Source organism: Salmo salar, chromosome ssa15, assembly GCF_905237065.1.
Source record: "Salmo salar chromosome ssa15, Ssal_v3.1, whole genome shotgun sequence".
Taxonomy (NCBI): domain Eukaryota; kingdom Metazoa; phylum Chordata; class Actinopteri; order Salmoniformes; family Salmonidae; genus Salmo; species Salmo salar.
In genome coordinates this window covers 104,931,265-104,943,447 of record NC_059456.1, presented here as the reverse complement: position 1 = coordinate 104,943,447, position 12,183 = coordinate 104,931,265, and the positions used below count along the sequence as shown (strand labels likewise).

At 49.8% G+C, this 12,183-nt stretch overlaps 1 protein-coding gene across 1 annotated transcript in view; it reads right to left on the bottom strand.

Annotated features, from left to right (window-relative positions):
• LOC106572915 (transcription elongation factor A protein 2) overlaps nucleotides 1-11,570 on the bottom strand; it is a 53,966-nt gene extending 42,396 nt beyond the window's left edge. The window contains exons 1-3 of the mRNA XM_014147499.2: nucleotides 11,341-11,570; nucleotides 4,319-4,381; nucleotides 4,046-4,151 (exon numbers count right to left, since the gene is read on the bottom strand). Of these exons, the coding sequence (XP_014002974.2) occupies nucleotides 4,046-4,151; nucleotides 4,319-4,381; nucleotides 11,341-11,409 (238 nt within the window). The 5' untranslated portion in view covers nucleotides 11,410-11,570. The remainder of the gene's footprint in view (nucleotides 1-4,045; nucleotides 4,152-4,318; nucleotides 4,382-11,340) is intronic.
• Between the last annotated feature and the right edge of the window lie 613 nt (nucleotides 11,571-12,183).

Sequence of the window (12,183 nt, the reverse complement as noted above, 5' to 3'; positions counted from 1 at the left end):
AGTCACATGATCCACGGCCTATAGGCCAGTTAGAGTGGTCCCAGTCACATGATCCACGGCCTATAGGCCAGTTAGAGTGGTCCCAGTCACATGATCCACGGCCTATAGGCCAGTTAGAGTGGTCTCAGTCACATGATCCACGGCCTATAGGCCAGTTAGAGTGTGGTCTCAGTCACATGATCCACGGCCTATAGGCCAGTTAGAGTGTGGTCTCAGTCACATGATCCACGGCCTATAGGCCAGTTAGAGTGGTCTCAGTCACATGATCCACGGCCTATAGGCCAGTTAGAGTGGTCTCAGTCACATGATCCACGGCCTATAGGCCAGTTAGAGTGGTCTCAGTCACATGATCCACGGCCTATAGGCCAGTTAGAGTGGTCCCAGTCACATGATCCACGGCCTATAGGCCAGTTAGAGTGGTCTCAGTCACATGATCCACGGCCTATAGGCCAGTTAGAGTGGTCTCAGTCACATGATCCACGGCCTATAGGCTAGTTAGAGTGGTCTCAGTCACATGATCCACGGCCTATAGGCCAGTTAGAGTGGTCTCAGTCACATGATCCACGGCCTATAGGCTAGTTAGAGTGGTCTCAGTCACGTGATCCACGGCCTATAGGCCAGTTAGAGTGGTCCCAGTCACATGATCCACGGCCTATAGGCCAGTTAGAGTGGTCTCAGTCACATGATCCACGGCCTATAGGCCAGTTAGAGTGGTCTCAGTAACATGATCCACGGCCTATAGGCCAGTTAGAGTGGTCTCAGTCACATGATCCACGGCCTATAGGCTAGGAAGGCCTAGTCCACTAAACTCATTATTTTACAGACGGACTAGCCTGTAGCCTATGTTCTGTTCAGTATGAGAATGAGAGCGCGAAGACGAGGAGGGCCGAAGGTCAACTTTGATAGCTTGCTACTACTATAGTACATTTTTATTAAAAACAATGTTTCTTTCCCATGATGTATTTATCATAGTTATTGACCTCACGATAAAGCCAGATACTTTACACTGAGTATATAAAAACATTAAGAACACCTGCTCTTCTATGACATAGCTTTCACCTGGTCAGTCTGTGATCCCTTACTGATGTCACTTGTTAAATCCTCTTCAAGTCAGTGTAGATGAAGGGGAGGAGACGGGTTAAAGAAGGATTTCTAAGCATTGAGACAATTGAGACATGGATTGTGTATCTGTGCCATTCAGATGGCGAATGGGCAAGACTAAATATTAAAGTGCCTTTGAATGGAGTGTAGTAGTAGGTGCCAGACGGACCAGTTTGTGTCAAGAACTGCAAAGCTGCTGGGTTTTTCACGCTCAACAGGTTCTCGTGTGTATCAAGAATGGTCCACCACCCAAAGGACATCCAGCCAATTTGACTCTGGGACGCATTGGGAGTCAACATGGGCCAGCATCCCTGTGGAATGCTTTCGACACTTTGTTGAGTCCATACCCCGATGAATGGGTTGTTCTGAGGGGGGTTGCAACTGAATATTAGGAAGGTGTTCCTAATGTTTGGTAAACTCGATCTATATTGTGGTGAAGGAAACTTAAAGCAGCAGCCACGGCACAATCAATCAGAAATGGACAGCTCATGGTGCTGAAAGTAGACATAATTACATTTCGGCAGTCCTCATTTTAACGAAGACTTTACTAAACAACAAGAGGGCTTTTGTGTTGGAGGCTATTTATTCCTACAGGAGAAATAAGAGGAAGTCCGACCCGTTAAAACAGATGAAACTAGGCTATAGGTTGATATATCCATAGATATGTTAGTCAATTCCTCCACCCACCGTGCATTCTTTAACTAGCCTACCTCTGTGTCAGCGAAGGGCTGTAAGTTAAAACCCAAGACTGGTATTGAGGGGGTATGTGGGGGTATGAGGGGGTATGAGAGGGGTATGTGGGGGTATGCCATAGGTCTACCTTTTATCAAAGAAAATGTCAACAAGTACAGGTATAAACCTTGCTAGCGTAAGATTTTTTAAGAAAACAAAAAACAGATCCGATAAATGTATAAAGTGATCTATAACAGTGACTTGGTCCGCGATGCTTCAAGGCTACAAAACAAGTTGTAAAATACCCGGGAAAGACATGACTCCAATGCATATGGGGATATCATTGTTTGGTTTGACATCGAGGCTGAGCTTTACAACCCTTCTAGAGCCAAGGAGACAAAACACGGACTAATTCTGTCACTATCAATTGATTAAAAGCTATTCACTTCCTGTACAATAGAAAACGTTGTGACTGTCTCTCGTTGGGTTAAACCACGGAAGAAGAGTAGCCAGCAGTTAAAGCTGACATTTTCCTGCGTCGGTAGGCCTACGCTGTCTGGGGTGGAAAGGTAGTTCTACTCTGTCTGGGGTGGAAAGGTAGGCCTACTCTGTCTGGGGTGGAAAGGTAGGTCCTACTCTGTCTGGGGTGGAAAGGTAGGTCTACTCTGTCTGGGGTGGAAAGGTAGGTCCTACTCTGTCTGGGGTGGAAAGGTAGGTACTACTCTGTCTAGGGTGGAAAGGTAGGCTCTACTCTGTCTGGGGTGGAAAGGTAGGTACTACTCTGTCTGGGGTGGAAAGGTAGGCACTACTCTGTCTAGGGTGGAAAGGTAGGCCCTACTCTGTCTGGGGTGGAAAGGTAGGTCCTACTCTGTCTGGGGTGGAAAGGTAGGTCCTACTCTGTCTGGGGTGGAAAGGTAGGTCCTACTCTGTCTGGGGTGGAAAGGTAGGCCCTACTCTGTCTGGGGTGGAAAGGTAGGACTACTCTGTCTGGGGTGGAAAGGTAGGCCCTACTCTGTCTGGGGTGGAAAGGTAGGCCCTACTCTGTCTGGGGTGGAAAGGTAGCACTCTGTCTGGGTTGGAAAGGTAGACCTACTCTGTCTGGGGTGGAAAGGTAGGCCCTACTCTGTCTGGTAGTGGAAAGGTAGGCCTACTCTGTCTGGGGTGGAAAGGTAGACCTACTCTGTCTGGGGTGGAAAGGTAGGCCTACTCTGTCTGGGGTGGAAAGGTAGGCCCTACTCTGTCTGGGGTGGAAAGGTAGGCCCTACTCTGTCTGGGGTGGAAAGGTAGATCTACTCTGTCTGGGTTGGAAAGGTAGACCTACTCTGTCTGGGGTGGAAAGGTAGACCTACTCTGTCTGGTAGTGGAAAGGTAGGCCTACTCTGTCTGGGGTGGAAAGGTAGGCCTACTCTGTCTGGGGTGGAAAGGTAGGCCCTACTCTGTCTGGGGTGGAAAGGTAGGCCCTACTCTGTCTGGGGTGGAAAGGTAGGCCCTACTCTGTCTGGGGTGGAAAGGTAGGTCTACCCTGTCTGGGGTGGAAAGGTAGGCCTACTCTGTCTGGAACACACAGGCCTCTCTCTCCCTCTATTCTTAGCCTGGAATTTCAGTCATTTGTGTGGTATTAAAAAAAGTTTCTGCTAATATGTAAAATGACGTGGAATTGCATGAAATGTTTATAAAAAGCAATTGGGCCTGCAAATACTATGATAGTAAAAGCATTGCATGAATCTATCAAGGAGATCTTTCCAACCTACTCTTGTCCACGGTGGTCTGCAAACCCACAACCTTCTGGCTCTCAGCCATGTGTATTATCAAAATCCCTGTGTTGCCACGTAATGCTTAAAGGACGAAGGACAGTTTCTAAAACTGCATATCCAAGGCTCTAGTCTGTTCAAGAAGTCAGGTTAAATGAAAGACATGTTCTCTGCCATCCACTTTATGTTTTAATTAAAGGGGAGTGTCACTTTGTTTTACCCCAATGCGTTCAGAGAGGATTCAGGTTAAATATATATTGCTGAAGGGAGAGACATCCATTTCCATTTCAGAGAGGTCAGACTTTCTAATCAAGTTCACTCCCTTAGAAACATGCTTCCTGTTTGGACTTCTTAAACTATAGTTGTTGTATTACTGTATTATAATAAGTATCCATCACGGTCTCTCTAGATCAGACAGGATCCCACCTGTCCAGTACAGACACACCAACAGACAGACACCACGTTTCACAGGTATAAGGCAGACCCTACAGGTGTGAGGTAGACCTGCAGGACAGACTTACCCAATAGTTTCTTCCAGGACTTGATGAGTGACTTGGCCAGGGTCTGGACCTCTTCCTCTGAACTCTGCTTCCTCACAGCGTTCACTGACATACCGATCCTGGTGGACTAACAAACACATTGTGTATTAGCTTCATCGTTACAGTTCGTCACAGCGTTCACGGATCCTGGTGGACTGACACCGGCATTGAGGAAAATAGTATTGATCATAGTAATACAATATTATTTTCTTCAGACAGAGGCCTACAGCAAGAGGAGAACAAGCGTAGGTCTACCTGTAGGGTCTCCAGAGACATGTTGGTGATCTGTAACTCCCTCAACAGATATATGGCACCGTCCTGTGAAGAAAGGAGATATTGACACCTGTTGAATTGAATGGATACCGTCTACAATAATGTAAATCTATTTTCAGTGAGCAAGCAGTATGCATATTCCAACACAATATTAGGCTAGAAACTATGATTACAAAAATAAATTAAATCGTTCAGGCCTATTGTGATACGGAAATACGGGAAATAATAATAATAATTTTTTTAAAGGCGGGTGGGGCTTAATTTGTTCCGGTTAATGGTCAGCGGTAACGGCAGGTCATCCATGAGGCAGGACTGAATGTGTATGGATGTATGAGGTTTATCTCCAGGTAAAATATTCTGGTTTCGCCTCCAGGCAGGGGTTGACAGAAGAGGTAGTGGCCTGATAAAAAAATATCCAGGCTCAAGATTAGCTTATACACAGGGCAGCCTTTATGTGCCGGCCTTGGAGGGCTGTCCCGCTTCAGCGTACCTCCTTGGCCTTGGGGGGGCCTGTCCTGCTCCAGCGCACCTCCTTGGATGGCCTGCCCTGCTCCAGCGTACCTCCTTGGAGGCCCTGTCCCGCTCTACCGTACCTCCTTGGAGGGCCTCTACCGTACCTCCTTGCCCATCCAAATAAAATATGTACATTTATTTGTTTGACGGAGATGCGAAGCAGACAGAAAGATACATCAATCTCAGACAAAGCGAAACAGCACCTCTCTGTCTCAGTATGTGTAGGCAGCCCATGAATCTGTATTACTCTGCCATTCTTAAAGACATGCCCCCCTCCATCCTCCATCCTTGACTTTTTCTAAAACAAGTCTAAAAAGACACGGTCATTGTTATAATTGTAATATCACAAACAGTGTTATAACCAGTTATAACCAGTTTTAGGAGGGAATGTCATTTTTTTTATGGTTGCCCCCCTCCTCCCAACAGTAGGGCCTGCTCCCCTCCTCCTCCCAACAGTAGGTCCTGCTCCCCTCCTCCTCCCAACAGTAGGGCCTGCTCCCCTCCTCCTCCCAACAGTAGGGCCTGCTCCCCTCCTCCTCCCAACAGTAGGTCCTGCTCCCCACCTCCTCCCAACAGTAGGGCCTGCTCCCCTCCTCCTCCCAACAGTAGGGCCTGCTCCCCTCCTCCTCCCAACAGTAGGACCTGCTCCCCTCCTCCTCCCAACAGTAGGGCCTGCTCCCCTCCTTCACCCAACAGTAGGGCCTGCTCCCCTCCTCCTCCAAACAGTAGGTCCTGCTCCCCTCCTCCTCCCAACAGTAGGGCCTGCTCCCCTCCTACTCCCAACAGTAGGGCCTGCTCCCCTCCTTCACCCAACAGTAGGGCCTGCTCCCCTCCTCCTCCCAACAGTAGGGCCTGCTCCCCTCCTCCTCCCAACAGTAGGGCCTGCTCCCCTCCTTCTCCCAACAGTAGGGCCTGCTCCCCTCCTTCACCCAACAGTAGGGCCTGCTCCCCTCCTCCACCCAACAGTAGGGCCTGCTCCCCTCCTCCTCCCAACAGTAGGGCCTGCTCCCCTCCTCCACCCAACAGTAGGGCCTGCTCCCCTCCTCCTCCCAACAGTAGGGCCTGCTCCCCTCCTCCTCCCAACAGTAGGGCCTGCTCCCCTCCTCCTCCCAACAGTAGGGCCTGCTCCCCTCCTCCTCCCAACAGTAGGTCCTGCTCCCCTCCTCCACCCAACAGTAGGTCCTGCTCCCCTCCTCCTCCCAACAGTAGGGCCTGCTCCCCTCCTCCTCCCAACAGTAGGGCCTACTCCCCTCCTCCTCCCAACAGTAGGGCCTGCTCCCCTCCTTCACCCAACAGTAGGAACTGCTCCCCTCCTTCTCCCAACAGTAGGGCCTGCTCCCCTCCTTCACCCAACAGTAGGGCCTGCTCCCCTCCTCCTCCCAACAGTAGGGCCTGCTCCCCTCCTCCTCCCAACAGTAGGGCCTGCTCCCCTCCTTCTCCCAACAGTAGGGCCTGCTCCCCTCCTTCACCCAACAGTAGGGCCTGCTCCCCTCCTCCACCCAACAGTAGGACCTGCTCCCCTCCTCCACCCAACAGTAGGGCCTGCTCCCCGCCTCCACCCAACAGTAGGTCCTGCTCCCCTCCTCCTCCCAACAGTAGGGCCTGCTCCCCTCCTTCTCCCAACAGTAGGGCCTGCTTCCCGTCCTCCTCTCTACAGTAGGGCCTGCTCCCCTCCTCCTCCCAAAAGTAGGGCCTACTCCCCTCCTCCTCCCAACACTAGGGCCTGCTCCCCTCCTCCTCCCAACAGTAGGGCCTGCTCCCCTCCTTCACCCAACAGTAGGCCCTGCTCCCCTCCTTCACCCAACAGTAGGGCCTGCTCCCCTCCTTCTCCCAACAGTAGGGCCTGCTCCCCTCCTTCTCCCAACAGTAGGCATGCTCCCCTCCACCTCCCAACAGTAGGGCCTGCTCCCCTCCTCCTCCCAACAGTAGGGCCTGCTCCCCTCCTTCACCCAACAGTAGGGCCTGCTCCCCTCCTTCTCCCAACAGTAGGGCCTGCTCCCCTCCACCTCCCAACAGTAGGGCCTGCTCCCCTCCTTCTCCAACAGTAAGGCCTGCTCCCCTCCTTCTCCCTACAGTAGGGCCTGCTCCCCTCCTTCTCCCAACAGTAGGGCCTGCTCCCCTCCTCCTCCCAACAGTAGGGCCTGCTCCCCTCCTTCTCCCTACAGTATGGCCTGCTCCCCTCCTTCTCCCAACAGTAGGGCCTGCTCCCCTCCTTCTCCCAACAGTAGGGCCTGCTCCCCTCCTTCTCCCAACAGTAGGGCCTGCTCCCCTCCTCCCAACAGTAGGGCCTGCTCCCCTCCTTCTCCCAACAGTAGGGCCTGCTCCCCTCCTTCTCCCAACAGTAGGGCCTGCTCCCCTCCTTCTCCCAACAGTAGGGCCTGCTCCCCTCCTTCTCCCAACAGTAGGGCCTGCTCCCCTCCTTCTCCCAACAGTAGGGCCTGCTCCCCTCCTCCCAACAGTAGGGCCTGCTCCCCTCCTCCTCCCAACAGTAGGGCCTGCTCCCCTCCTTCACCCAACAGTAGGGCCTGCTCCCCTCCTCCTCCCAACAGTAGGGCCTGCTCCCCTCCTCCTCCCAACAGTAGGGCCTGCTCCCCTCCTTCTCCCAACAGTAGGGCCTGCTCCCCTCCTTCACCAAACAGTAGGGCCTGCTCCCCTCCTCCACCCAACAGTAGGACCTGCTCCCCTCCTCCACCCAACAGTAGGGCCTGCTCCCCTCCTTCTCCCAACAGTAGGGCCTGCTCCCCTCCACCTCCCAACAGTAGGGCCTGCTCCCCTCCTTCTCCAACAGTAAGGCCTGCTCCCCTCCTTCTCCCTACAGTAGGGCCTGCTCCCCACCTTCTCCCAACAGTAGGGCCTGCTCCCCTCCTCCTCCCAACAGTAGGGCCTGCTCCCCTCCTTCTCCCAACAGTAGGGCCTGCTCCCCTCCTTCTCCCAACAGTAGGGCCTGCTCCCCTCCTCCCAACAGTAGGGCCTGCTCCCCTCCTTCTCCCAACAGTAGGGCCTGCTCCCCTCCTTCTCCCAACAGTAGGGCCTGCTCCCCTCCTTCTCCCAACAGTAGGGCCTGCTCCCCTCCTTCTCCCAACAGTAGGGCCTGCTCCCCTCCTTCTCCCAACAGTAGGGCCTGCTCCCCTCCTTCTCCCAACAGTAGGGCCTGCTCCCCTCCTCCCAACAGTAGGGCCTGCTCCCCTCCTTCTCCCAACAGTAGGGCCTGCTCCCCTCCTCCTCCCAACAGTAGGGCCTGCTCCCCCCCTCCTCCCAACAGTAGGCCCTGCTCCCCTCCTTCTCCCGATAGTTGAAAGTGCAGTGGCCGGTTCAAATCAAACCTAGTTTTATTCGTCACATGCCTTGTAAACAACAGGTGCAGACTAACTGAAATATAGAGAAATAATAGAAAAGTAAAACACGTGACAATAAAAGACAATTAAAGTAATAATAAATACACAATGAATAATATGAGTACCAGTACTGAGTCAATGTGCAGGGGTACGAGGTAACAACATGGCTATATACCTGGGCTACCAGTACTGAGTCAATGTGCAGGGGTACGAGGTAATAACATGGCTATATACCCAGGGTACCAGTACTGAGTCAATATGCAGGGGTACGAGGTAATAACATGGCTATATACCTGGGGTACCAGTACTGAGTCAATGTGCAGGGGTACGAGGTAATAACATGGCTATATACCCAGGGTACCAGTACTGAGTCAATGTGCAGGGGTACGAGGTAATAACATGGCTATATACCCAGGGTACCAGTACTGAGTCAATGTGCAGGGGTACGAGGTAATAACATGGCTATATACCTGGGGTACCAGTACTGAGTCAATATGCAGGGAGTGCGAGGTAATAACATGGCTATATACCCAGGGTACCAGTACTGAGTCAATGTGCAGGGGTACGAGGTAATAACATGGCTATATACCTGGGGTACCAGTACTGAGTCAATGTGCAGGGGTACGAGGTAATAACATGGCTATATACCCAGGGTACCAGTACTGAGTCAATGTGCAGGGGTACGAGGTAATAACATGGCTATATACCTGGGGTACCAGTACTGAGTCAATATGCAGGGGTACGAGGTAATAACATGGCTATATACCCAGGGTACCAGTACTGAGTCAATGTGCAGGGGTACGAGGTAATAACATGGCTATATACCCAGGGTACCAGTACTGAGTCAATGTGCAGGGGTACGAGGTAATAACATGGCTATATACCCAGGGTACCAGTACTGAGTCAATGTGCAGGGGTACGAGGTAATAACATGGCTATATACCTGGGGTACCAGTACTGAGTCAATGTGCAGGGGTACGAGGTAATAACATGGCTATATACCTGGGGTACCAGTACTGAGTCAATGTGCAGGGGTACGAGGTAATAACATGGCTATATACCTGGGGTACCAGTACTGAGTCAATGTGCAGGGGTACGAGGTAATAACATGGCTATATACCTGGGGTACCAGTACTGAGTCAATGTGCAGGGGTACGAGGTAATTAAGGTAGATATGTAACATATAACTAGGATTAAGGCATTAGGATAGATAATAAACAGTAGATAGTAAAGTTGATAACCAGCCCGTATAATTGCCTGAACCGAAACTAATTTTACGCATATAAACAAAATGAAATAAATAAAGGGGATGATGATGATGATGATGATGGGGGAGAAAGGGGGAGTTGATGACCCAGGGGAAGCAAACAATGTATAATTATGTAATCACCAATTGTGAATGGAAAAACATGGCGGGCCATTCTATTGTAACGAGCCATTGAAATGATTATCTCTATGTACCCTCTATCAGTCCACCAAATCCAAGTAGTCTTGGATGCCCATATGACCCCCCACCAAATTAAACCTTGAGACAGGAGAGAAGAACGGACTGCTTTGGGCTGATCATCAGCACAAAATGTCATCACTGAGAGCGCAGGATCAAATAATAACAAAAAAAAACGAAATCAGCAACGCATCAGCTTTCGTTGTTTATGTGACATACTCCAACCGAAAACGGACTATTTTTGACTGCGGTCATATCGACACGGTTATAATGATGTTTAGTCTACTGATGTTTTTATCATTTGACTGGGCGTCTTGCTGACCTGGCGTCTTTGTGGTCGGTGCATTTTATTTTGTGTCGTTATAGAAAGAAGCTGTTACCGCGTTCCAACACATAACACTTTCGCTTTCATAGTTGTAACTAATGCACTCCGCGAATGTAATGTTTTTACATGTCCTACAGTGAAATAAACGAATGAAAATACTTGTGATTTTTAAAATATGTATTCTAATGTTACCTAAGACCTTCAAACACAACCAAATTATATGTTTTTTTTGTTGCTATAGCATATATGAAATGCATTAATTATACTATTAGCTTGAATGTGGGAGCTCCTCTTAGTGTTAATCATTTGATTTGCTTGCACGCATAGGAGTTCCGTGACATGGAAATAAAATGCCCATCCAACTGATTCTTTCCGCTCTATACAGACATCATATCATCCCACTGATTAGCCTGCTTAGCCAAACGCTACACCCATGGACTTTAGTTTATTCTTGAAGTAGGCAATGTAGCGAACAATACAGCAAACGAAATAATTCAGTTTGAGTCGTCAAAACAACGATTGGGCCTGACTAATTCTGAGCACACGAGAGAGGCCGGGGATGTGTTGGTCAACCACTCATAAACAAATCCACCCCGTTAATGTAACACGGTTTCAATATCTATCTATTATTACAACCCACGCTGCAACACCGTAGCAACGTGCAACAATTCATTTTCATTTCAAATCGACCGAGAAAAGAAAATCTGCTTTTTTTTTTTTTTTAGTTCAAAACAACCCGAACAACAAATAGCCAACACCTTTCAGTCGCTTTCCAGAATGTTCGATGGCTACAAATGTGCATCACACCAACACCACTATACTCCTGCTCTACACCTGCTCTACTCCTGCTGTACCCCTGTACCCCTGCTGTACCCCTGCTCTACTCCTGCTGTACCCCTGCTATACCCCTGTACCCCTGCTATACCTCTGCTCTACTCCTGCTCTACCCCTGCTATACCCCTGCTGTACCCCTGCTGTACCCCTGCTATACCCCTGCTGTACCCCTGCTCTACTCCTGCTCTATTCCTGCTCTATTCCTGCTATACCCCTGCCATACCCCTGCTATACCCCTGCCATACCCCTGCTATACTCCTGCCATACCCCTGCTATATCCCTGCTATACTCCTGCTATATCCCTGCTATACCCCTGCTATACTCCTGCTATATCCCTGCTATACTCCTGCTATACCCCTGCTATATTTCTGCTATACTCCTGCTATACCCCTGCTATACTCCTGCCCCTGCTATACTCCTGCCATACCCCTGCTATACTCCTGCCATACCCCTGCCATACTCCTGCATTGCCTGGCCTCTACCTGATGTCTGATGCTGGCTGGGGGCGTTGGTCCAGTGTCCACTACCGCGCTAACTAGCAAACTCAACTTACCGTGTTTTTCTTGTGCACCATTTTGTCCAGCTTTTTAGCAATGCGTTCCACCTCGTGGTCTTTCGCCATTTTGCTTGTATTTTTTTGTTGTTGCTTTTTTTGTATCTGCTCTTCTCTGCCGTTACGGATGAACCTCCATTTATGTTGAGAGACAAAAACAACCTCTACCGTGTCTTTCTTTTCCCTCTCAGCGGCGCTGGTTCCGACGTCTGCTTCTTCTTCTTCGAGGTTTTATGGCAGACTACACCTATTGGTGTATTGCAGCGCCACCTACTGTACGGGGTATTGAAACAACACATTCAGTAATGAATGATCCAATATTCGACATCATACAACAACAACAAAAAATCCCACTCATTCAGTCACAGTTGAAATCACGTCTCTAAATAGACTCAGGATTCCTCCGCTCAGCCGCGCTCACAAATGACACCTGTTTTCTCAGACGTCCTCTCTGTTTGTGTTGTGGAGTTGATAGCCAATGTCATAAAACGCTACAAAATCCACCTTCTTAATAACATGCAACATGTCAGGATCCCTCTGTTGACATGGAAGATTATCTGGTGTATTTACTCCGACTACCATTACTTCCTCAACTTCTCTCCCTTCTTACACTCTTATCACAGCATCTGGATATGAATCATGCTGGACAACGCTTATTCTCAACACCTGTCACCTTCACCCTAACAGAAAACTTCAGAAATTTGGGTACCCATGTGACAGTGTTCGTGCCCAAACCCATGCAGTGTGATAAATGCTATGGTTCCATGACGACCTTGACACATTGTACACTTGACACATTACCAACTATTTAGCATTTATCACACTGCATGGGTTTGGGCACGA